The sequence below is a fragment of the Lolium rigidum genome, chromosome 2, assembly GCF_022539505.1.
Source record: "Lolium rigidum isolate FL_2022 chromosome 2, APGP_CSIRO_Lrig_0.1, whole genome shotgun sequence".
Classification (NCBI taxonomy): Eukaryota; Viridiplantae; Streptophyta; class Magnoliopsida; order Poales; family Poaceae; genus Lolium; species Lolium rigidum.
The window spans coordinates 181,113,223-181,137,812 of NC_061509.1; the positions used below are offsets into that span (position 1 = coordinate 181,113,223).

At 47.9% G+C, this 24,590-nt stretch overlaps 2 protein-coding genes across 2 annotated transcripts; one reads left to right on the forward strand and one right to left on the reverse strand.

The window, feature by feature from the left end:
- Positions 1–5,760: 5,760 nt before the first annotated feature.
- On the forward strand, positions 5,761–6,909 carry LOC124690346 (cyclin-F2-2-like). Its single transcript, XM_047223738.1, has one exon. It carries the CDS (start codon positions 5,761–5,763, stop codon positions 6,907–6,909), a length of 1,149 nt encoding a protein of 382 aa, XP_047079694.1.
- Positions 6,910–7,437: 528 nt separating this feature from the next.
- On the reverse strand, positions 7,438–11,148 carry LOC124687787 (outer envelope pore protein 37, chloroplastic-like). The gene is made up of 6 exons (XM_047221534.1): positions 10,595–11,148; positions 10,285–10,374; positions 9,472–9,642; positions 9,294–9,388; positions 8,631–8,751; positions 7,438–7,936 (listed from the first exon to the last, which is right to left on the reverse strand). The coding sequence occupies exons 1-6, from the start codon at positions 11,078–11,080 to the stop codon at positions 7,805–7,807; spliced, it is 1,095 nt and encodes a 364-aa protein (XP_047077490.1). The 5' UTR covers positions 11,081–11,148; the 3' UTR covers positions 7,438–7,804.
- Positions 11,149–24,590: the final 13,442 nt, after the last annotated feature.

The following is a 24,590-nucleotide window of genomic DNA, read 5'->3' on the forward strand; positions in this document are numbered from 1 at the left end:
GGGAGCCAAAGGCCACAATATATAGTACATGTACAGGTGCACATATGCAGAAAGCCTCCTAACATATGGGGAAACTACAATAGACAGATATATACATCTAACACCCCCCCTCAAACTCATGGTGGATCCACAACACTGAGTTTGGAGAGTAAGAAATCATGCTGCACTCGAGTCTGTGCCTTCGTAAAGAAATCCGCCAACTGCAAATCTGAAGGCACATAATGAACCGCAACAACATCATCCTGTACCTGTGCACGTGTGTAAAAGCATCAACACCAATATGCTTTGTCAGCTCATGCTTGACCGGATCACGTGCAATACTGATAGCACATGTACTATCACACAAAAGTGGAGTGGGTGTCGTAACAGAGACCCCAAAATCTGCAAGCAACCACCGTAACCAAATCACCTCAGCAATCAACAAAGCCATAGCCCGCAACTCAGCCTCAACACTCGAACGGGAAACTGCGACCTGTTTCTTCGTCTTCCAAGCAACAAGCGAACCACCAAGTAACACACAGTAAGCAGAAAGCGAACGGCGATCCGTAGGATCACTCGCCCATGTAGCATCCGAATAGCACTGGAGCTGGAGAGAGCTGGAACGGGGAAAGAAAAGGCGACGAGTGATCGTGCCACGAAGATAACGAAGAACACGGAGGAGATGACTATAGTGAACAGTGGTAGGAGCTGAGACAAGCCGACTCGAGAATATGAACAGGATAAGAAATATCGGGACGAGTGACAAGCAAGATAAACAAGACTCCCAACAAGATGGCGATAACGGGTGGGATCGGGAAGAGGATCACCATCGGTAGGGACGAAGCTTAACATTAAGCTCCATAGGAGTATCGACGGTGCGCTCATCCCCAAGAGCAGCACGAGCAAGAAGATCCCGAATGTACTTTTCTCGAGAGATAGAAAAGCCATCGAAGTGGAGGAAACCTCAATGCCAAGAAAATAGCGAAGAGGACCAAGATCGGTCATAAGAAACTGATCACGAAGACGAGCCTTGACGAAGGCAATATAGTCGGGATCATCACCGGTAATGATCATATCATCAACATAGAGAAGAAGAAGAGTACGTCCACGAGGAGAAGTGTGAACGAAAAGTGCCTGGATCATGAAGACTAGGAGAGAAACCAGCAGCAGTCACGACAGAGGCGAAGCGCTCAAACCAGGCACGCGGGGCCTGTTTGAGACCATAGAGAGAACGTCGAAGACGACAAACCATCCCATCGGGAACAGAATACCCAGGAGGAGGCTGCATGTAAACCTCCTCACTCAACTCGCCATTAAGAAAAGCATTCCGAACATCAAGCCGGGAGACGGACCAGCGGCGAACGAAAGCAACAACAAGAAGGGTACGGACAGTAGTCATATGAGCAACAGGGGCAAAAGTCTCATCATAGTCACGGCCATGCTCCTGTTGAAAACCACGAGCCACAAGACGCGCTTTATAGCGCTCAAGAGATCCATCAGAACGAGTCTTAATTTTATAGACCCACTTACACATGATGGGACGAACACCAGAAGGGGGAGAAACAAGATCCCAAGTGCCAGTGCGCTCAAGCGCAGCGATCTCCTCAGCCATGGCAAGCTGCCATTCAGGATGACGCTCGGCATCCCGATAAGAAGTCGGCTCGGAAACGACGGAGAGACCATACTGACTAGGAGAGTAACGAGCTGGAGCACGACGCTGACGAACAGGCCGGGAAGGGGGAAGCTCATCTGCAGAAGACAAGTCATCAGAAGAAGAGGAAGAAGGGACAACATCGGAAGGAGCCGAAGCCGGAGAACAAGGAGTACTATGTGGACTAGACGAACGAGAGGATGGCGCCGAAGGGGGCGCATCAGAAGGAGGAGGGAGGGGAGGGACAGCAGGGGGTGCATCCGGAAAAAGAAGAAAAGAGATATCATCCACCGGGTAAGTACCCGAGGTGGGGCGAGGGTAGAAGGGACGCGTCTCATCAAATGTGACGTCACGAGAGATGCGCATCCGACGACCAACGGGGTCCCAACAGCGATAGCCTTTATGCTCATCACTGTATCCAAGAAAAACACACTCAACAGACTGAGCGGTCAGTTTGGTGCGTTCGCGAGGAGGCGAAGGACATAGCGGACGCAACCAAATGAACGGAGAGTCGAGTAGTCCGGAGAAACACCGGAGAGACGCTCGAGAGGAATGCCACCCTCGTAGAGCAGCGGAAGGCTGAATGTTAATGAGGTGGGCCGACGTAGCGACAGCCTCAGCCCGAAATGTGGCGGAAGAGAAGAGGCAATCATCGGAGCACGGGTGGTCTCAAGAAGATGACGATGCTTATGCTCGGCGACGCCATTTTGAGCATGCGCGCCGGGACAAGAAAACCGAGCGAGGGTGCCCTCCTCGGCAAGGACACCACGAAGGTGCTTGAGAGATATACTCACCAGCAGAATCAGCACGGAAGACGCGAATGGGTGAGGAATACTGAGTGCGGACCATGGCCGCAAAACGCTGATAAATAGAGAGCACCTCACTGTGAGAGCGCATGAAAAACACACAGGTGTACCGTGAAAAATCATCAATGAATAAGATATAGTATTGATGGCCCCCTTTCGAAGCGAAGGGAGCCGGACCCCAAACATCTGAATGGACTAAATCGAACGGTCGCTGAGAGACAGACACACTAGTAGGATAGGGAAGCTGAATCTGTTTGCCTAACCTACAACCCTGACAGTGTAACGACCCATCTCCGAGACAGACCCCGGAAGGCCACGATGAACCAAAGACGACGAGCGAGAGTCACAAAGGTGACCAAGACGATGATGCCACTCGCTGAAAAGAGCCGGTGACAGAGGCAACAACCGGAGGAGAACCGCGAGATGAAGTGGCAGCGGAAGGAACACGAAGCCGCTCTAACTCCCAAAGCCCCGAGACCGACGGCTACGAGGGCCAGCTCCAACCAGGGCTCGTGTGCGACGATCCCGAACCGCACAAGACTCGGCGTCAAGAATGACGCGACAACCGAGAATCGGTGAGCTGGCTAGCAGAGAAAAGGTTCAGCTGAAGGCGAGGAACATGAGAAACATCAGGGACAGAGAAAGAGGGAGTAGAAAGGGTGCCTGTACTAGAAACAGGAATAGAGGTACCATCAGCCGTGACAACACGGACAGGAGAAATAAGAGACCGAAGAGCGAGACGGAATAGAAGACTCGGACGTCATATGAAAGGAAGCTCCGGAATCCGGATACCACGGGGACGTACTCGACCGTGTAGAAAGTGGTGGTCGTGCGGTGCCGGAAGAGCCGATCCACGGAACCGCGGCGCCCGGCGAGGAAGAGTCTGGAGTAGCGAGCAGACCACGAAGACCCCTGAGAATGTCCTGATCAGAGAGTGCAACTGCAGAAGATCCTGAAGAGACAGCCTGCTGACGAGCCTGGAACTGCTGACGTAAACTGGGATCTCGCGTCCAGCTGGTGGAGGAAGTGTGGCCAACCTTGCCACAGTAGGTGTAATGAGGACGAGGGCGGAGACTCGGACCGCGAGGCTGCTGATGTAAACTGGAATCCCAAGCATCAAGCAGGCAGTGAAGCTGCGCTATCTCATGCGCAGAGAGGGGCGCTACTGGAGAGGTCGACGGACAATCAGGTGCCGACGAGGAGCTAGCACCCATACGCACAGAGGCCACCAAAGGGGGCGACGGAGAGCAACACGCCGATGAAGACGGAGTCGGCAAAGCGCGGTCATAACCACGGGAAGAGGCCACGAAAGTCGGTGTAGAGCGGCAGGCCGACGTAGACGGAGTCGACGAAGCGCGGCCATACCCACGGGAAGAGGCCGCAAAAGTCGATGTAGAGCAGCGGGCCGACGTAGACGAAGTCGGCGAAGCGCGGGCAGAGCCGCATGAAGAGGCCGCAAAAGTCGATGTAGAGCGGCAGACCGAGGGAGACAAAATCGGCGAAGCGCGGCCAAAGCCGCGGGAAGAGGCCGCGAAAGTCGGTATAGAGCGGCAAGCCGACGTAGACGGAGTCGGTGAAGCGCGGGCAGAGCCGCGTGAAGAGGCCGCAAACGGTGACGAAGAATGGCTAGCCGTCATACATGAAGGCAACGGACAAATACCAAGTATCGAAGGGAGGCCCAAAGATAAGGCGGGATCGGCGGAAGAAGACATCGAATAACAACAGCCGACGACAAAAAAAAAAATTGTTTTTTTTTACTTCAGAGCGAAGTCAACGGGCCAGCAAATCGGGCCGGCAGCATGGGAGCCTGGCGCTCCAATCTGGCGACCCAGCCAAGCCGGCGGCGGGCGAGCAGGCCACGATGAGGAGATCGGCCAGGGAATCAGAGAGCAGATGCCGGCAGGTGAAATCGGCCGGGGCGGGCGCACGTGCGGGACGTGCGTGAGCAGACGGGCAAGGAGACGAGCAGAGCGGGAGCGAAATCGGCGCGACGGGGAACAGAGCGGGAGCAGGCGCAGACCAAGAGCAACCAGCCAGCCGTTCGGGTGCAGAAGAAGCGGCCGGCGGCAGGGGAGATCGGAAGCCAGCAGCCAGGGAGCAGGGCCAGCACGCCGATCAGGAGTAGAAGAAGTGGCCGATCGGGAGCGGGAGCGCAGCGCGCCGATCGTCGGGGAGTGGCCGGCGATAGGGAGATCGGGCCGAGCGGAAGATCGGGCCGAGCGGGATCAACATCAAATCAGATCGGGAGGAGGTCTCCAGATCGAGCAGGTCGGGAGGAAGAGCAGCAGATTGGAGCGGACGGACGGGCGACGGAAGGAGATGAACAAGTAACGTCGGCCGGGAGAAACTAGAGAATCAATTTTTGCGCTGATACCATGTTATGATAATATGCTTGTTGTATTACCAGGGGGCCAAAGGCCACAATATATAGTACATGTACAGGTGCACATATGCAGAAAGCCCCCTAACATATGGGGAAACTACAATAGACAGATATATACATCTAACAAGAGCATCTTCACCGGTGTGCCTCAAATAGGTGCTGGCAGGTGCGCCAATATCGTTCTATTGGGGCGCCGGCACCTTCTTCCCAATTCAACGAGAGGGTGCACACACCGACGACTCTAAAAAATAGATCCCCAAAAGTTTTTAGGGTTTGAATATGCACAAAAGACGTGGTCTGAGGCGCCATCGCGTCCGTTCGACACCCCCCCGAAGGGATCGGCACGGGGTTGCCTCTGATTGTATTGGGCTCCAAAATTGACCGGCTACTTCGAAAATACGCCGGTGTGGTTAAAAAAAACGCCGAAGTCCAAATAACTATTGGGATGGCTATGGGGTGCTCTTGTGCAGTGGCACTTTGCTCTGCTCACACCCATTGTCTGGTGTGCATTTTGTGAGCAAGAAATACGTTGATTTCGTTCGGTTTCACTGGTAGCCAGGGTATTCTCCAAACATATTTTTTCAGATAATCAAGTAAGCAATAAACAATAATCAAACGCTCACGTGTTTCGGTTCCGCGCAGCGCTTGTATTCAAATTTACTGACGGCAAAAGGCAGTAGCGTAGCTTCCACGGTTGCAATTGGAATGGTAATTCTTACACTGCGATTAAACCCACTATTTTGACTATTACGAGACCGGTGGCGAACTGGTTTCCGAATGTGCGGAAGCAACCGGCGACGGACGTAACCATGCAGGATAAATAAGTAGGACTCGATCGAGACTCCCTGGTCCCTGCTGCCCCCTTCCTCCTCAGGTACCCTAGATCCAAGAGTCGGTCACTTCTCTTCTCCATCTCGAATTCTCGATCAAGTATGCCTGCCATGGATCCCTGCACCTTTGAGTTTCTTCCGGGTTCTCCTCTCTCCGCCGCCTTCTTAGCCTGCGGCAACCAGCGGACGCCGGAGTTTGACGACGCCTATCTCCGGGCCATCGATGCTCATGATCCGCTTCCACCTCTCCACTTCGCTCCCGCACCCGTCCACCACGCCGCAGAACTCCATGATTCCATCGAACTCCCGGCGATGCGCGAGCTGTTCACCGCCGCCCTCCTCGACGCCCACGTTATCGAGCTCCAGCCCGCCGTCGAGATGTTCATGGCACCCAGGCACCCAGTCCAAAGAAAACGCGCTGCTCCTGCCTCGGGCGTCGCCGCCTCACAGAACTCCGCCAAGCGCCCGCGGACTTGCGCGTTGCTGCCCGACTACAACGCCCACATGGACGCCAACCTCCGGGAGATGGAGAAGAATGTCAAGCAGCGGCCCTCGCCAGACTACCTGACGACGGTGCAGGGAGATCAGATGAGCAGGTCCATTCGCCAAGACCTCGTGTACTGGATTGACGACTTCAGCCATTACTTCGACCTCGCCCCCGGCACGCTTCACCGCGCCGTCTCCTACGTGGACCGCTTCCTCTCATTGCGAACCCTGTCGACGGCTGACATGCACTATGAGCTCCGTCTACTCCGCGCCACGGCGCTCTACACCGCCGCCAAATACGAGGAGCGGTGCACAAAATTCAATCTGGACGCCGTGGGCATCGCCGAACTCTGCAGGTTCGACACGGCCAAGGATGTGACCGACATGGAGTCCAACATGTTGGCTGTGCTGCAGTACGAGCTCGGCGGACCGACGGTCTACACCTTTGTCGAACACTTCACCAGGCACAGCAATGGAGAGCAAGACTTGGAGATCCAGCGGTTGGCGCATGACCTCGCCGAATCATCGGTCATCGACTACGAATTGCTGCAGCTCCTGCCGTCCGCAGTGGCGGCGTCTGCGGTCTTCCTTGCGAGGCTAATCCTAAACCCCAAGGCCATCCAGGTGCGGCAGTGGAACAAAGATTTTGAGGAGCTGACGGGGTACAAGCCCACGGACCTCATCCTTGGCATTCAGTCCTTGCACATCAGCAATCCCGATCCTCGCTTCGAGATCTGGCCAGTTTTCTTGCAAGAAGAATATGAATTGTATTGAAAGATTTAGGTCTGGAGAGGTACCTGAATCTTGAATTGTAAATGATGTTCGAATCTACATTTGGTATGTTGATAACTTGATATGTCTTGTAGTTTAAATCAGTTAGAACAGAGTCGTGCACCGACTTGTGGTTGCAAGATGCTCCTGATAAGTAGGCGACGTGGGCTTAGCCCAGTGGTTGGGATCGCAGTGGCGCACCCTAACGACTGGAGTTCGATTCCTGTCAGGGACGAATTTCGGAATTGTCACGCCAAGTCCCGCTTCTACTATATCAAAAAGTGTCTAGTTCTCCTAGACACGGTTTCATTTTTTTTTTTTTGATAAGTAGGCGCCATGGCCATGGATTGTAATTATGTTCCCTGCCTGAGTAATAAAGCTCGTCTTGATTGGGGAAAAAAAAACTCAGCTCTGGGTGATAGAGATGGTTCTCTTGATCTAGCAAGAAAGGATGCAGAGTCCAGTTCTGTTATGAGGAATGGGTTTGGTCATTTCATCGCAGTTGGTTGTACTCACAGACGGGGATTATAGTAAAAAGGAAAGGGTTTCTTCTACAACACAGCCTGAACAGAATTCCTACAGAAAGTGTGCACCCACAGATGTCTGCAGATTCTCAATTGGATATGTTACCCACTAGAGCAATAACACCCACACCCACACTAAGGAACCTTTCATCCAGACAAGAATTACGAGGCCTTGTAACCATTGACATCGATACACTTTGTAAATGAAGTCAGAGTGGACCGATGCCATTATGCACAATAAGCTAGAATAAATGATAAAAATAGTTAGGGCTTGCAGCATGTGTAGCCACTGATGACATATGATGTTTACACGAAAGGTTAGACAAAGCCTCGGTACCCAGCACTGCATCTCCATATATGAGGAATGTGCCAGTCTACAGATCCCACCTTTTCTTCACGCGAAATAGTACAGAAGGATTGCGGAAATTGTCCTGGGGCACTTGAAGCATCAGCTGAACTTTCATCTTCATCGGTGCAGTCTTCGCTTTGCCCTCTTCTTGTCCAGCCTAACATCAAAACAATATGTGTATTGGGTCATGAATCGGTCAGAAAGGTTGTTTGTGTTCTATAACATCAGAAGACAACAATTTGATATTTTCAATGGACAGATCACTAGACTTTGACCGTAAAATGCTACAACAAAACTCCGCTACTGTCTTAAATACTCTTAAGCAGCTATTTTACCAAAGTGGCCATACTGAAAGACTGGCCATATTGTAGAAGCTTAAACATGCAGTTCATGAAAATACTACTGATATATAATGATTGTTTTCTCAATAACATGTGCATATGCAGAACACCAGTTAGTATACATTGCAGGAGATAAAAGGTGGTTTTAGGTAACCAAGTGCAAAGTGTCATAAAAAAAGAGAAACTATAGTAACCAAGGATAGTTCAGGTAACCAAACAGCAATCAAACTTAGGGAGCATGTGTATTTCAGGTTCAGAATTGAAGTGAAAGTTACATATCAATACACAATCTTCTTTCAATGTTGAATAAAAAGGTATAAGAGTTCTCCCCACTATATAACATAAAGACAAGCAACAGCTGAAACCTTCAGGCCAATTATGATTACCAATATGCAATCATTAAGAGATAGGAAAGACTGAGTTGCTAATTCTGCCTATTTTCTAATCCACGCGCTCTATGGTACATAAAATAGGATGCTGAGCAAAACAGAGTTGCCGCAATGTACATACCCAAATCGAAGCCCATCCAACTCGCACCTCTGAATCATAACCAGCTTTCAATTTGTAACTTTTACCAATCGTATGCTTATAAACAGCATTCCAGTCATCAGTGTCGAAGTTAAAATGATAGCTGAAAAGAAGGGATAAATTAACAAAAGGATTCACTGGGAAATAAGCTAACTGAATTTAACCGTTTGGCTAAAATTTATATGATGCATTACTACTGCATCCTTGCACATAACTGAATCAACGAAAGGATTCACGGGGAAATAAGGAATATATATGATGCAGGTCCTATACAGTAATTCCTGCATCCTTAACTGAATGTAAACGTTTGGCTAAAACTTTACTTTGGCAATATGTTGTTCAAGTCTTCCGACCAAGCTGGAACTACATGTGAACTAACTGTAGGGAAAAGACAAACCAGAGGGAGACTGTCTGACATTGGGTAGGAAAGAAACTGTGTGAGAATGCTTGGTTATTGCAGATTCTCAATAGAATTTGTACAATGTTGCATAAAAAAAGCATGTAGAATTTGATCTGAACATATATTATTAATAGAAACTTAGAAAATTCATGAGTAGAAGCATTACTACTGTAGAGATTTCGAGAGGAGAAACAGGTGGAGGATACATTTGTTACTGGACAGGGCAAAAGTGGCAATATGCTGACCTTAACTTATCAGAAGGACCAAAACGCCTTTTGAAGTCCATCGATACGGCATTGGAAGGCAAGGAGACACTTGGAATTAAAGTTACTTCGCTGTCCTGGCACAAAGAATGGAATAATAGAATCAGGTAAAGCCGGTGGTCTCAAAACAGAACAAAATACAATATTAGCGATAAATCACCTTATAACAATATCTCAGATTCAGATCATTCTCGTTGTATTGGGCAGTAAGAATGCCATCTAAAAAATCAGCTTTTGCAGCCCCATACACAGACAACATTTTCTGGTCGTCTTCAGTTGTCCTCTCTTCCACTGAAACTTGACCGATTGGAAAATGGAGTGTTGCTCTTGGCTGCACAAATATCAGGGTTAACTAAACATATAACTGGGATTTATCCCGTATTCTTGGAAATTTTCATCACGGATTCTTCGTTCTTGTTACTTAGAACATAAGTTTCTACAACATACACAAACTTCTAATTTCAGCTTTAGAGTAAACATCAAGTATGGCGATGGAGGTATGAAGCATAAACAACAAGAAATTTTCAGATAGACCTTCAATAAAGTCATATGAGCATCCAGTGTTTTCAATGCTATATCAATTTTTTTTTATATGAAATAGCATGTCAAAGAGCTATGACCTGGATACATACAGGTGGCCTCAAAGCTCATACATGGTCTGCTGCATACAGGAGTATATACAATAGAGTACAGTGGTAAGCACTAAGCTACTAAACAACATGAAGTTTGAAATAAACATTTGCAAGCTCTCTATGACTACTAAACGGTTTCAGCCTTTTTTTAATCTCATGTGACATCACAATTCCTCCAAAAAATAAAGGTGGCATCTAAGCTCACTAAGGAGTGACGACTACAGTACATTTTTGAGCTATGACAGATCAAAGAGAAAATGAACCTTGTTGGAATTTCTCAACTGCATATACGCTTATTTTCATATAAGAAATAGAAAAAACAATTGGGCTTATGAACTCACCAAGCCACTGTAAGGCACCAAAGATGATATCTCAAGTCTATAAGATGGATCACCCAACCTAGTTATCACAGCAACTTCTCCTTCTTGCTCCTGAGAATACACCAGTAGCAGAAAAATGACTCATGAGAGTGGAGGTAGAAAGGAAACTTTATCAGTGAGTGAAACAGATATCTAAAGGGAGTACACTTTCCAACCCCAAGAGTAACAAAAATGCACACACACACACATAGGATAGCATACTGTCCTTCAGAACACAATTGAGTAGTAACTAGACAGAATCGAAATGGGAATGCAATTCAGGGCAATATACCTTGACATCGTGCGAGGCGCGAAGCTGGACGGCGCCACCGGGGAGCGAGGCGTTGCCGCGGAGCAGCGTGTTGTTGCGCTCAACGTCATACATCGCGGAGAAGTGCTTGGTGACGAACCCGAGTACGGGGGTGGAGAAGAGCTGCCGCGGGTCCTCCCCCTGCCCCTGCGGTTCGCTCTGGAACGACAGCCGCAGCTTGGCGAGCCCGCCCGCGAGCTTGCACGACACCTTGTGCGCGAAGACGGCCTCCTCGCTGTCGTACTCCGTGGTCACCCGCAGACCCGGCAGCCTCCGCCGCGGCTCCAGAGGCACCACCGCTGGCTGTGGGGGCGGTGGGGGAGGCGGGGGAGGGGGCGGCGGGGGAGGAGGAGGGGGCGGGCAGAGGAAGGTGAGGGGGCAGCGGAGCCATGGCGGCAGATTGAAGGGGTTAGGGTTCTTGGTGGTGGAGGAGGAGGAGGAGGGCGTTGCGGTGGTGGCGGCCGCCATGGGCGGAGGAAGCGGTGGGAAGAACAAGAATCGAATGGACGGAGAGGGAAGTTGAAGAAATGGTGGGGGTCGGCGTGCGCGAGGCTTGGAGTTCGGGGTTATTACTTGTTTTTATGCGATTACAAATTCTGTACTCCCTCCTTCCTACCAGAAATAACTTCAAACTTGTTTTTTTTCTTTGAACAGGTAAGGCCCCGAAGGGCCGAGAAGCTCCATTAAACAGTGGGCATAAGTACATAAAGGACCTGGCTTGAGTAGTAATAGCACAAGAGTTCTGGAAAATTACAGAAAGGACCTCAGAAAGAAAAAGAAAAAAAGCAATCAGATCATTCTTCTCCACCGCGCCGTTGGTTGATCTCAGGCTACAGTCGCTGGCGTCGATGCCGGGGTACGCCACTTGGTTTGCCGCCAGGATGGACCACCGAGCTGAGATTGTAGATCTTCCACCACAGCACTAAGGCCTGGAGGAAGTTGATTCTCCCCGGAGCAGAAACTCCCGACGTACGGCGAGGCCCCCTTGGCCTAAAATAGCGGCGGCTGAAGCCGCCGACGCTTAGGATCCGCCGCAGATTGAGCTTCATGGTAACCAAGTGCCGTTGGAGCTTCGATTCCTGCATCACCTCCCCACTAGTTCTCCTCTCGCCACCTCGGCCGTCCAGAGGAAGAAGAGAGGAGGGATACAACAAACCAGAAGTCCGAACAGCCCGAACCCTTGCTGGTTTGGGCGTGCTTGACCCGCAGCACCACCTCCCCTCGCCACCATGGCCGGCCGGAGTGGGTGTTGCAGCTCGGTACGCCGTCGCCAGAACAGCCGATGATGTGTGAGCCCAGATCCCCCCGCCACCTCGGCCGGCAAGAGAGGGGAACACAGAAAAACCAAACTATACCTACAAGAGAAGAATCCCAGCGATATTATTCAACTATGCAGTGGTCTCCGCCATCGTTCCCAACTCCGGCCAGGGGAGCTGAAGCAAGGCGAGGAAGAACCCTAGCCTCCAGATCTCGCCGAACCAATCTGGGGCTGCACCTAAACTAAACCAACTACTGGCAACTTACCAAAACCTAAACCTAATATCTACAGAGTGGAAGCCGGTGCCTCCCCTCCGCCTCCCTCGGCCGGCATCACCGGCGAGGTCAGCTTCGGTTTGGCCCGGCGAGGAGAAATCCTCCCTCAGGTACTATAGCAACGTGAGAGAGGAGGAGGGTGGAAAAATTGCAATTTGCTGGGGCAAGTCGTTTTTGCTAGGTCTTCAAACTTGTTGCCCACAGCTTTCAATCGAGAAACCAAAAGAGGATCAACGGATGTTATGATTCGGGATGATAAAAGGGAATTTTTTGTAGCTTATAATGAACTTAATGATTTTGCTCTTGATTCAGCTACTACGGAACTGTTGGCAATCGGGTATAGCATGTACTTAGCGAATCAACTCGGGGCAAATAAGCTCATGATTTAATTGGATATCTTGAAGATGATTGAGATATTAAAGGATGGAGGTTTCACAGCGATGGCAACGGCACAAATTGTTAAAGATATTTATATTCAAGCCAAGTTATTCATAAAAATAGATTTTACTTATTGCTCTAGGGATGCAGTGTGATACGGAACCAAATGCTTGGTTTGAGGATCCACCCGCTTCTATTTTGTCCGGAAGAAAGTCCACTTCTAGTCCTTAAATTCTAGTGAAAGAAAACTTTCCTTTAGTTTAAAATAAACCCGCAACACCCATGATCATTCACTTTTAGTCCTTATCCTGGTTAGCCAGTCAAATATCTACCATTGGATGGCAAAAAAGCTCAAGGCAACGGTGCAAGGAAGAGAGGCGGGATAATGCTGATATGCAAAGCAAGCCAGTTTTTGTGGTGTGGCGCTTTAAGTAAACTAGGTGCAACCCCGCGCGTTGCTGCGGAAATCTGTGTGTGAAGAGTACTCATAGAAGATAACAAAAGTTTAAGTTCATATGTGTGGTTCAAAGAACCATTTAAGTTGATGGATGTTTGTATTTCTTGCTGATACTTGTTCCAAACTTGGGTGCCATAGTAATGATCTTGCACCCATTTCATGTGAGAAAAAAGAAATAATTGAACATGAGACATCATATGCCCGTGCCAACAATCGCATCCTTGTTGATAAAATAACAGAGATACAACAAATTGTCTTTTGAACTTTAGCTAAAGTGCTTTGAAGCGAAAGTGTACAACAATTTAGAAGTGCTTCATTTGGCACATAAAAAATACAGGCATATGCATACTGAGAGGTAACATTTCATATAATTATGCAAAAAAAATGTATCAGTACAACAAAACAAAACAGGAGATAAAAACACACCCGTTTAGTTGAATGGGTTGTCTCTGTATGCAGCCTAGAACAACAGCACAAACCAGAAAAGATGCTGCTACTGACGTTTGAGTACAGAAACAAACCTCGAGCCAATTTTCCAATGATCAAATCCCCAACAGAGCCTTTGTTCCAACACAGCTGACGAACCTGAAAATCCAACATCTGGTGACACATCATTCTCTTTTATCCATCTGTTACACCTGGAATAATTAAGGCTTAAGCATGTTATTATCAAGTAAATCATAAATTTGATATGTGAATAGAATTTGAGTCAACGTTGAAAAAAGCAATTTTGGAGATAGAAAAACCCCTTCTGCACCCACATGCTAATCCATCTTGTCTGCAACCCATGTCCTACAAGCAAAAACAGTTCACCAGCGACACTAAGGCAGATTCTCATGCATAGACACTTAGAACTTAGAAGTGAAGCCATTGTTGGAAAATAATTCGAGACCAATACCAGTCAGTTTACCAGCAACAACATGAATGTCAGAAGTACTGATCAAATAGATTGGAGGCACTTCAAGGCAATCCAGGTATGTAAAAAGCTACAGTTGAAAACCGAAATTCCTAAAACTCACCGGACGCACGACCGTGTGGAATCCCTGTCGCCGGCATTCTTGGGGTAGAGCGGCAGTGCCTAAAAGATTGCCATCGCCACTATCTCTTTGCATTAACAGATTGGAGGCACTTCAAGGCAATCCAGGCATGTAAAACGCCACAGTTGAAAATCGAAATTTCTGAAACTCACCAGGAGCACGACCGTGGAATCCCTGTTGCCGGCGCCGGGTAGAGCAAGACTGCCTATAAGATTGCCATCTCCACAATATCTTTGCATGTTGTCCTCAGGTATCCGGATTTCAGAGAGCACCACCATTCTCTCACTCTCACATAGCTGCCAGGCAGCAGTTCGCTGATCCCACTGTGTTGGGCAATGCTTGAGGACATTATCTTTAGATCCCGACAACTTCTCCTCACGAAGTTGTGGAGACAGGATGACAATTGACAACGAAGCAGCTCCACTGATTTAAAGGGAGATCAACCACATCAGTTATACGTACATTTATTTGATGGAGAAGATGAGGAAGGGGTGAAAATCCAACGGTTTATTTGGTGTAGTAACGCAGAAGCTGAAAAGGAAAAGGAAATCAATAGGAGGGATATTAATTTTGGAGTTACATGGCAGCACCGTCATAGAGGTAGGAGGCGTTGTGAAGAAGATGGGACATGACGATCGGACAGAGATTGTGGAGGAAATAACAGCGTCAATTGGTGACATGGAAATGTGGAATAACATGATGAAATGGCACACTGGGATTGGTTAAGATTGTTGGATGATGTGGCATGCTTGCATGTTGAGAAAAATCATGTAGTGGGGGCTTCCTATTTAGAGATAAAAGATTGGGAGAGAGCGAGAGGCTAGTATGGGGACACAAGGGTTCCAGTTTTTGCATCAAGATATTGGGTTCCACATCTCAGGTAGCCTGGGTTTGGTTTGGTTCCAATTTCCAAACCAATACGGCTCCTTCACTGTTTCTTCTTTCTACATGAGCAATTTTCTCAAATCAATCGAAAAGGGATTTAAAATGAACTATTCCAAGAGTTCAAGATCTGTTCTAAATTTAAAATAATTTTTAGGATACAAATTGAACTTTCCTAAAAGTTGAAGGACAAGAAGCGGACTTTCTTCTTTTGTCCATGTTAATTTATGATGTAAGTGCTATTTAATCAATAAAAGACTTCAGTAGAATGCGCCATCCATTCCTCATACGGTCTATGCCACAGAAGCCTCTAGTTCAGCTGTGATGGCATAAAGTGCCTGTTTGTTTGAGCTGCAGCTGAACGAGAAGCAGAGTCTGAGAAGCAGCTGGAGCTGGACAGTTGGTGAAATACAAAAGTGGTGTTTGGCAACTTGCTTTTAGAACGGCTGGTGGACATGTAGCTGGTAAAAAATGTCTGAAATACCCTGTACCGACGATGATGTTTAAATAGTGATCTAACATAATTAAGTTGATTATGTGCTATACTAGCTTATTTAAAGAATTACGTTTCCAAAATTTATTTACATGGTTAACAAAACTCATACATATCTCCAATATTTAACAATATTTAAAAGAAACACATTACTAATATTCAGTATAAAATCATACAAATATCACAAATCACAGATCATAGAAACATCACAGATCTGAGATGGCGATGGATGGCGATCGGCCAGAGCCCATGACAGGTCACCGGTAGCGTGCAGGAGGTAGTGGTGGCCGGATTGGGAGGGAGGACCGGCGAGCGGCGGGGTTGGGAGGGAGGGTCAACGGGGAGGAGCTGTGGGAGGGCCGACAGTGGGATTTGGAGGAAGGGCCGTCGGGAGGTTGGGAGGGCCGGCCGGCGAGCGGCGGGGTTTGGAGGGAGGGTCGGCGAGCGGCGGGATTGGGAGGTACGATCGACGGGGAGGAGCTCTGGGAGGTCCAATGACGGGATTGGGAGGGAGGGCCGACGGCGGGATTGAGAGGGAGGGCCGGTGGCGGGGTTGGGAAGGCCGGCCGGTGATGGGGTTGGAAGGGAGGGTCGACGGGGAGGAGCTCCGGGAGGGCTGGCGGCGGGTTTGGGAGGGCCAGCCGGCGGCGGGGTTGGGAGGCCCTGCTCTCACGTGCAGGTTGGTGCGGGTCGGGAGCAGGAAAGGGTTGGGTGGGATTTGGGGCTGATTCGTTTTTTCTAGACGGTGGCATTTGGTCGTATATAACTCCAACTTTATGGGCAATATGGTATACCGATTCGGATTTTTTTTTTTTTTTGAACCTGGAGCGCCCCGAAGGGCCTGGATACTCTCATTAATAACCAGCGGTACAGGTACAAGTTACAGTAGGAACCTCAAAGGATAAAACTATTACAAAGTAGTCCCTATGTATTACGAAAAGGACCCTGAAGAAAATTTGTAAAAAGCAATCTGATCCATCCCTGCCGCCTGAACATTGAGGCCTTGAACAGCGGCCTTCTTCACCAGCTCCGGGGACTACACCACTTGGCTCTGGAGAGAAGCATGTCGCCGCCGCTAGACCTTCATCGGGCCTCCACCTGGAGGTTGAATCGCCGGACTTCACCACCGGCTTGGTAAGCCACCTGATGGCAATCGGAGTCGGCCAGCAGACATTAGCTGCCGAGATTGTTCTCCTAGAATCTGCAGTATCCCTACTCCAGCACAGTCGAACTTCAGGAGCAGCACTACCCCACTTCTTCTCCCCTCCGCCACCAGAGCAACTTGGAGAAGCACGCAGAACAACACCTGCAAATGAAGCCCAACTGCAAGCAACGGCTTTATTGTTGGAGTAGCCAGCAGCACCTCTCCTCACCGCCTTCGGCTCCATCCACAGGAGCACCACGACGAGAAGAACGACCGCCGGCTGGTACCAGACCTGGCCGTAAAGAACCGGTACCTTCCTCCCGGCATTAAGCCGAAAACCGGCATCTAGCCGAAACCTGCTACTACGGCTGCCATAGCTATAGCTAGTATGTACAGAGGGGATCCCGGCGCCTTTCCTTAGCCTCCACCGGACGGCAGCGCCGCCGTGGCAGGCATCAGGACGGCCCGGATTTGGAAGGGCGACTCTCAAGGAGGCGAAGGGATAAGGCTTCAGGGAGAGAAAGAAAGGAACAAGCCGCGGGAAGCTGCGGAAAGCATCCTAGGACGTGCTTCACAGCTTCTAGTGCAAATCTGTTAAAGCGCTTAAAAAAACCCACATCCAAAAGTTAGGTGTTTGTTTGGACTTGTGCTTCTAAGGACCCAAAAGCAGTAAAAGCTCAAACTCCAGCCCAAACAAACAGGGTCAAAGGATGGAAATCTATCCTTGAAGGGGCATGTCCCATGTCACCGATCCATCCAAGCAAAACACCCCTTTAATATTTTGAAGCGAGTTCAAAAATTGGGAACCGAGACGGTGATAAACTAGTAATTGACTAACAAGTATTTAGACCGGATGACTTCTGTTCCTGATGATGTCAGCCCTCAAGCCTTGCTTAGACCTGGGCATTCGGTTTTAACCGAAAAATCGGTTTGGTTTTTCGGTTTTTTGATAATTCGGGTAATAAGAAATGAGAAACGAAATTCTGTCGGTTTCCTCATGAATTTATAATTTGGTTATCCGACAATTCGGTTCGGTGTTTGGTTTTTAACTGATTTAACCTAATTTTGACAAATAAATAACAAGTCAAGTAGCGTATGATGGCACGCAGTAGCTTGGCAGTTGCCGAGTTGCCGTGGCTAGAAGCTAGGTCCACGTACGACAAGAACTGTTGAGCACGTATATACTATATACTATGAGTGCTCCTCCTAACTCCAAGAACCATACAACCATGTAGTAGCAAACTAAGCGTACATTGCTAGATGAAGCAAAATGAAATTAGACATATGCTTGTATATCATACTATTTTGGGGTGTGGGGGGGGGGGGGACTTTTTTGGGGGGAACTTTTATACGTGCATGAGGCGCCCTTTGACTTTGGGACTTTGGTCTGCTTGGAGTATGCTTATTGGGCAGAGAAATTAGTTCAAACGATTGACAGTGCATCTCTGTATGAGATGATTATGCTATCTGTTAACGGTATCTCGGTTTCTAAGGTCATTCGGTTAACAGATGGTAAAAACCGAATTTGTAATTAATTCGGTTTCGGTGTATTCGGTTCCGATTAGTTCGGTTCGGTGTTCCATGCTCGTTTTTTATGCCCACCCTACTACCAGTACAACTTCTAAATCCACTTAGCAATTAGGAAACTCTTCATGGTCTTCGTATACATAATCCCGGTCCTCCCAAAGACTTGGGTTTGCACATTGCATCCCACCTCACCTAGTGGTATTTGCGTTTAATTAGGCCCATTGGCCTCCCAATAAAATCGCGTAAGATGTTTGTTCATAACCTAATGAACCCCATCCTCTAACATGCAAACCCCCTGGCATGCATGGGAATATTGGAGAGACACACATTGACAAGGCTTAGTCTTGCCGCATAGGACATAACCTTACCCATCCAAGGCTTCTGCTGCGGCCTTCGTCCTTCACGACCACAATGTCAGCAAGATGCCGGTGCACCGGGGCTCTATGAAGGGCCGCTCAAAAAACCTATCGCGCAACAGAGTGGAAGAGCCCCTCGAACTCTACAAGGACTACTTCGACCGCAGCGCTCTGGTGTTCATGGAAAAATTGTTTCGGCGCTGGCACAGGATGTCAAGGGAAATGTTCATGGTCATTCTACGGGGCGTCAGAGACTACCATCCGTACTTTCAATGCAGGCCCGATGCAACAGGTGCGCTAAGCTTCACCTCCGACAAAAAATGTTCCGCAGCTATTCGCATGCTATCCTATGGAATGGATGTTGATATATCCGATGATTATCTTCGAATGGGTGAGAGTACCTGTCTTGAGGCCATGTAGCGGTTTTGCCAAGCCGTGATTTACGTGTTCGGAGAATATTACTTGAGGGAGCTAACATTTCAGGACACAAGGCGGTTGTTGTCTATCAACGAGTCTAGAGGGTTCCTAGGCATGATTGGCAGCATAGATTGCATCCACTCCGAGCGCATGCATTCAGATCATAGATTGCATGCACAAGAATTGGAAGAATTGTCCATTTGGATGGCAGGGTCAGTACAGCGGCCATGCGGAGGGATGCACTGGCATTCCTGAAGCGGTGATATCTCAAGATTTATGTATTTGGCATTTATTTTTTGGCATGGTCGTTCCAACAATGACATCAATGTGTTGCATCGATCACCGGTTTTCAACATGCTTATGCAAGGCAAAGCTCCTCAGGCAAGCTACGAGATCAATGAAAATGAATATGACAAGCCATATTATCTTGTTGATAGCATCTATCAACATGATCGTTGAGAACGAGCGTCCTGATGGCCACAATGAGCACCTATGGGATTTCCAGGGTGAGTTGGTCGTGTCAATTCCTGGGGCATCATCCTGAATGAATATGAATGTTAAAGTCACTGAGGAGAACATATCCAAACGCCTATAGATGGATTTGATTGAGCATCAGTGGACATTGACTGACCATGAAGACATGGTGTAGTTATCAATATCACCGCATTTTCATTTAGACTTTCAAAAATTTGGATGTAATAACTGACTACTTTAAACCTATTTATTTTGTTGTTTGAACATCCAAATTAATATCCACGGGCCAAATGCGGTGTCCCGCTAGAGGCACCACCAGGCGTAAACGAACACGCGGTCAAAAGCTGACTATTTTCGTGTCCGCGGGGCGATGAAAACGGACGTGCGCGACCACTTTCGTCATCCGACATGCGTCGCCCCGTTGGAGATGCCCTTACAAACAACAAAATGTCGAATGTTGGTTCTTGCGTTTCGCACGGGAAGAAGCGACTCGTAGCTAGCCATGTGAGTTTTAGATTCACCGATAAGCAGAGTTATGCTCAAGTGTTCTGCTTAGAGCATCTCTAGCAGATCCTCCATCCGACCCCCATCCGCATAATAACCGCCGATTTCCGGTTCGGAGAGCAAAAAACGCATCGTTCACATCCCGTATCAGACCCCATTTCCAAAAAAAATCCGGGCCGTCCCGATTCGCGCCGCACGACCCCCAAGTTCCCGGGCCGGAGGGGCTGTGCGAGGCTGGCTGGCCTCCATCCATTTCCGCCCCTTGGCGCGAAGGAGGTTTCAATTCTCCCCTTCCCCTCTTCCTCCTGCCAACCGCCGCCGCCGCGCGCCCTCGCAGATCCCGGCCTTCCCCGCCCTTCCCCTCCGAATTCGGCTGGTAGAAGCACGCGCGCGGCCCCGCCGCCTTCGCTCCGCCCACCAGCGTGCGCGAATCGGGCACCAATCGGATGGAATCGACGCCGCCGCGCCCGCCTTGCCGGTAAGCTTCTCCCAAGCTCATCGCAACCGCGGGTCTGCCGCCGTAGCTCTAATTGTTCGCTGTGGTTGTAGCGCCTTTGCAGATGGACCCGTGCGTGCTGTTTTTGTTGGAGGATTCGTCCTCCTCCGATGACTCCGACTTGGAGGAGCTGCTCGACGACGACCTCGAGCAGACGACGGTGATACTCGCAGCGGCCACGGGCGTGCGGCCGGGGAAGAGGAAGGGCTCGACCATGGGGCGGATGTGCATCCCGCGGAATCGCGCTCTCGGCCACACCTTGCTCATGCGCGACTACTTCGCCGAGGTACCGACATACCCGCCCCATCTTTTTCGCCGCCGGTACCGAATGCGGCGATCTTTGTTCAAAAAAATCATCGCAATGCGTGAGGACAACACGCGCTACTTCAAGCGCAAAAGGAATGTCGTCGGCCTCTGATACGTCTCCGACGTATCGATAATTTCTTATGTTCCATGCCACATTATTGATGTTATCTACATGTTTTATGCACACTTTATGTCATATTCGTGCATTTTCTGGAACTAACCTATTAACAAGATGCCGAAGTGCCGATTGCTCGTTTTCTCGCTGTTTTTGGTTTCAGAAATCCTAGTAAGGAAATATTCTCGGAATTGGACGAAATCAAAGCCCAGGGGCCTATTTTCTCACGAAGCTTCCATAAGTCCGAAGGAGAGACGAAGAGGGGCCACGGAGGGGCCACACCATAGGGCGGCGCGGCCCCCCCCTTGGCCGCGCGGCCCTGTGGTGTGGGGCCCCCGTGCCGCCTCTTGACCTGCCCTTCCGCCTATAAAAAGTCTCCGTGACGAAAACCCCAGTACCGAGAACCACGATACGGAAAACCTTCCAGAGACGCCGCCGCCGCCGATCCCATCTCGGGGGATCCAGGAGATCGCCCCCGGCACCCTGCCGGAGAGGGGAATCATCTCCCGGAGGACTCTACGCCGCCATGGTCGCCTCCGGTGTGATGTGTGAGTAGTCTACCCCTGGACTATGGGTCCATAGCAGTAGCTAGATGGTTGTCTTCTCCCCATTGTGCTATCATTGTCGGATCTTGTGAGCTGCCTAACATGATCAAGATCGTCTATCTGTAATTCTATATGTTGCGTTTGTTGGGATCCGATGAATAGAGAATACTTGTTATGTTGATTATCAAAGTTATGCTATGTGTTGTTTATGATCTTGCATGCTCTCCGTTACTAGTAGATGCTCTGGCCAAGTAGATGCTTGTAACTCCAAGAGGGAGTACTTATGCTCGATAGTGGGTTCATGCCTGCATTGACACCTGGGACGATGACGAGAAAGTTCTAAGGTTGTGTTGTGTCTGTTGCCACTAGGGATAAAACATTAGTGCTATGTTCAAGGATGTAGTCACTAGTTACATTACGCACCATACTTAATGCAATTGTCCGTTGTTAGCAACTTAATACTGGAAGGGGTTCGGATGATAACCTCGAAGGTGGACTTTTTAGGCATAGATGCGAGTTGGATGGCGGTCTATGTACTTTGTCGTAATGCCCAATTAAATCTCACTATACTCATCATGATATGTATGTGCATTGTCATGCTCTCTTTATTTGTCAATTGCCCAACTGTAATTTGTTCACCCAACATGCTGTTCGTCTTATGGGAGAGACACCTCTAGTGAACTGTGGACCCCGGTCCAATTCTCTTTACTGAAATACAATCTACTACAATACTTGTTCTACTGTTTTCTGCAAACAATCATCTTCCACACAATACGGTTAACTCTTTGTTACAGCAAGCCGGTGAGATTGACAACCTCACTGTTTCGTTGGGGCAAAGTACTTTGCTTGTGTTGTGCAGGTTCCACGTTGGCGCCGGAATCCCTGGTGTTGCGCCGCACTACATCCCGCCGCCATCAACCTTCAACGTGCTTCTTGGCTCCTCCTGGTTCGATAAACCTTGGTTTCTTTCTGAGGGAAAACTTGCTGCTGTGCGCATCATACCTTCCTCTTGGGGTTGCCCAACGAACGTGTGAAATACACGCCATCAAGCTCTTTTTACGGCGCCGTTGCCGGGGAGATCAAGACACGCTGCAAGGGGAGTCTCCACTTCTCAATCTCTTTACTTTGTTTTTGTCTTGCTTAGTTTTATTTACTACTTTGTTTGCTGCACTAAATCAAAATACAAAAAAATTAGTTGCTAGTTTTACTTTATTTGCTATCTTGTTTGCTATATCAAAAACACAAAAAAATTAGTTACTTGTTTTACTTTACTTAATATCATGCATGTTTTTATTTCACTAGTTAAGCATAATGGAAAACAACAAAAATATGAGAGATCTTTATGAACTTTATCTTGAATTAGGACATGATGTGTTTGAAGAGAGAATTAAAAAACCCATGGAACTTTATATGCATGCTAATGGGAATGTTATTACTATGGATGCTTTGAACACCATTGTTGCTAATGCTATGGAAAATTCTAAGCTTGGGAAAGCTGGCTCCGATGAGCATGATCTTTTTAGTCCCCCAAGCATTGAGGATAAAATTTTCTTTTATGATTACAATATGCCTCCTATATATGATGATAGCCACTTTGTTGAATTTGCTCCCACCACAACTAATAAAATTGATTATGCTTACGTGGAGAGTAATAATTTTATGCATGAGACTCATGATAAGAATGCTTTATGTGATAGTTACATTGTTGAGTTTGCTCATGATGCTACTGAAAATTATTATGAGAGAGGAAAATATGGTTGTAGAAATTTTCATGTTACTAAAACACCTCTCTATGTGCTGAAATTTTTGAAGCTACACTCGTTTTATCTTTCTACGCTTGTTGCATTATGCTTCTTGAACTTGTTTATTTACAAGATTCCTCTTCATAGGAAGCATGTTAGACTTAAATGTGTTTTGAATTTGCCTCTTGAAGCTCTCCTTTGCTTCAAATACTATTTCTTGCGAGTGCATCATCAAAACTGCTGAGCCCATCTTAATGGCTATAAAGAAAAGCGCTTATGGGAGACAACCCATGTTTTTACCTACGGTACTTTGTTTTTATTTTGTGTCTTGGAAGTTGTTTACTACTGTAGCAACCTCTCCTTATCTTAGTTTTGTGTTTTGTTGTGCCAAGTTAAGCCGTTGATAGAAAAGTAAGTACTAGATTTGGATTACTGCACAGTTCCAGATTTCTTTGCTGTCACGAATCTGGGTCCACCTCCCTGTAGGTAGCTCAGAAAATTAAGCCAATTTATGTGCATGATCCTCAGATATGTACGCAACTTTCATTCAATTTGAGCATTTTCATTTGAGCAAGTCTGGTGCCATTTTAAAATTCGTCAATACGAACTGTTCTGTTTTGACAGATTCTGCCTTTTATTTCGCATTGCCTCTTTCGCTATGTTGGATGAATTTCTTTGATCCACTAATGTCCAGTAGCATTATGCAATGTCCAGAAGTGTTAAGAATGATTGTGTCACCTCTGAATATGTCAATTTATATTGTGCACTAACCCTCTAATGAGTTGTTTCGAGTTTGGTGTGGAGGAAGTTTTCAAGGATCAAGAGAGGAGTATGATGCAACATGATCAAGGAGAGTGAAAGCTCTAAGCTTGGGGATGCCCCGGTGGTTCACCCCTGCATATTCTAAGAAGACTCAAGCGTCTAAGCTTGGGGATGCCCAAGGCATCCCCTTCTTCATCGACAACATTATCAGGTTCCTCCCCGAAACTATATTTTTATTCCATCACATCTTATGTGCTTTTTCTTGGAGCGTCGGTTTGTTTTTGTTTTTTGTTTTGTTTGAATAAAATGGATCCTAGCATTCACTTTATGGGAGAGAGACACGCTCCGCTGTAGCATATGGACAAGTATGTCCTTGGTTTCTACTCATAGTATTCATGGCGAAGTTTCTTCTTCGTTAAATTGTTATATGGTTGGAATTGGAAAATGATACATGTAGTAATTGCTATAAATGTTTTGGGTAATGTGATACTTGGCAATTGTTGTGCTCATGTTTAAGCTCTTGCATCATATGCTTTGCACCCATTAATGAAGAAATACATAGAGCATGCTAAAATTTGGTTTGCATATTTGGTTTCTCTAAGGTCTAGATAATTTCTAGTATTGAGTTTGAACAACAAGGAAGACGGTGTAGAGTCTTATAATGTTTTCAATATGTCTTTTATGTGAGTTTTGCTGCACCGGTTCATCCTTGTGTTTGTTTCAAATAAGCCTTGCTAGCCTAAACCTTGTATCGAGAGGGAATACTTCTCATGCATCCAAAATACTTGAGCCAACCACTATGCCATTTGT

Bases quoted from the DNA above. Each gene is read 5' to 3' on its own strand.
- LOC124690346 (XM_047223738.1), top strand. From the start codon at position 5,761: ATGGATCCCTGCACCTTTGAGTTTCTTCCGGGTTCTCCTCTCTCCGCC.
- LOC124687787 (XM_047221534.1), bottom strand. From the start codon at position 11,080: ATGGCGGCCGCCACCACCGCAACGCCCTCCTCCTCCTCCTCCACCACC. The intron at 9,389-9,471 runs GTGATTTATCGC...TCTTTGTGCCAG, and splicing joins ATCTGAGATATTGTTATAAG to GACAGCGAAGTAACTTTAAT. The intron at 7,937-8,630 runs GTATGTACATTG...TTTTGATGTTAG, and splicing joins TTGGATGGGCTTCGATTTGG to GCTGGACAAGAAGAGGGCAA.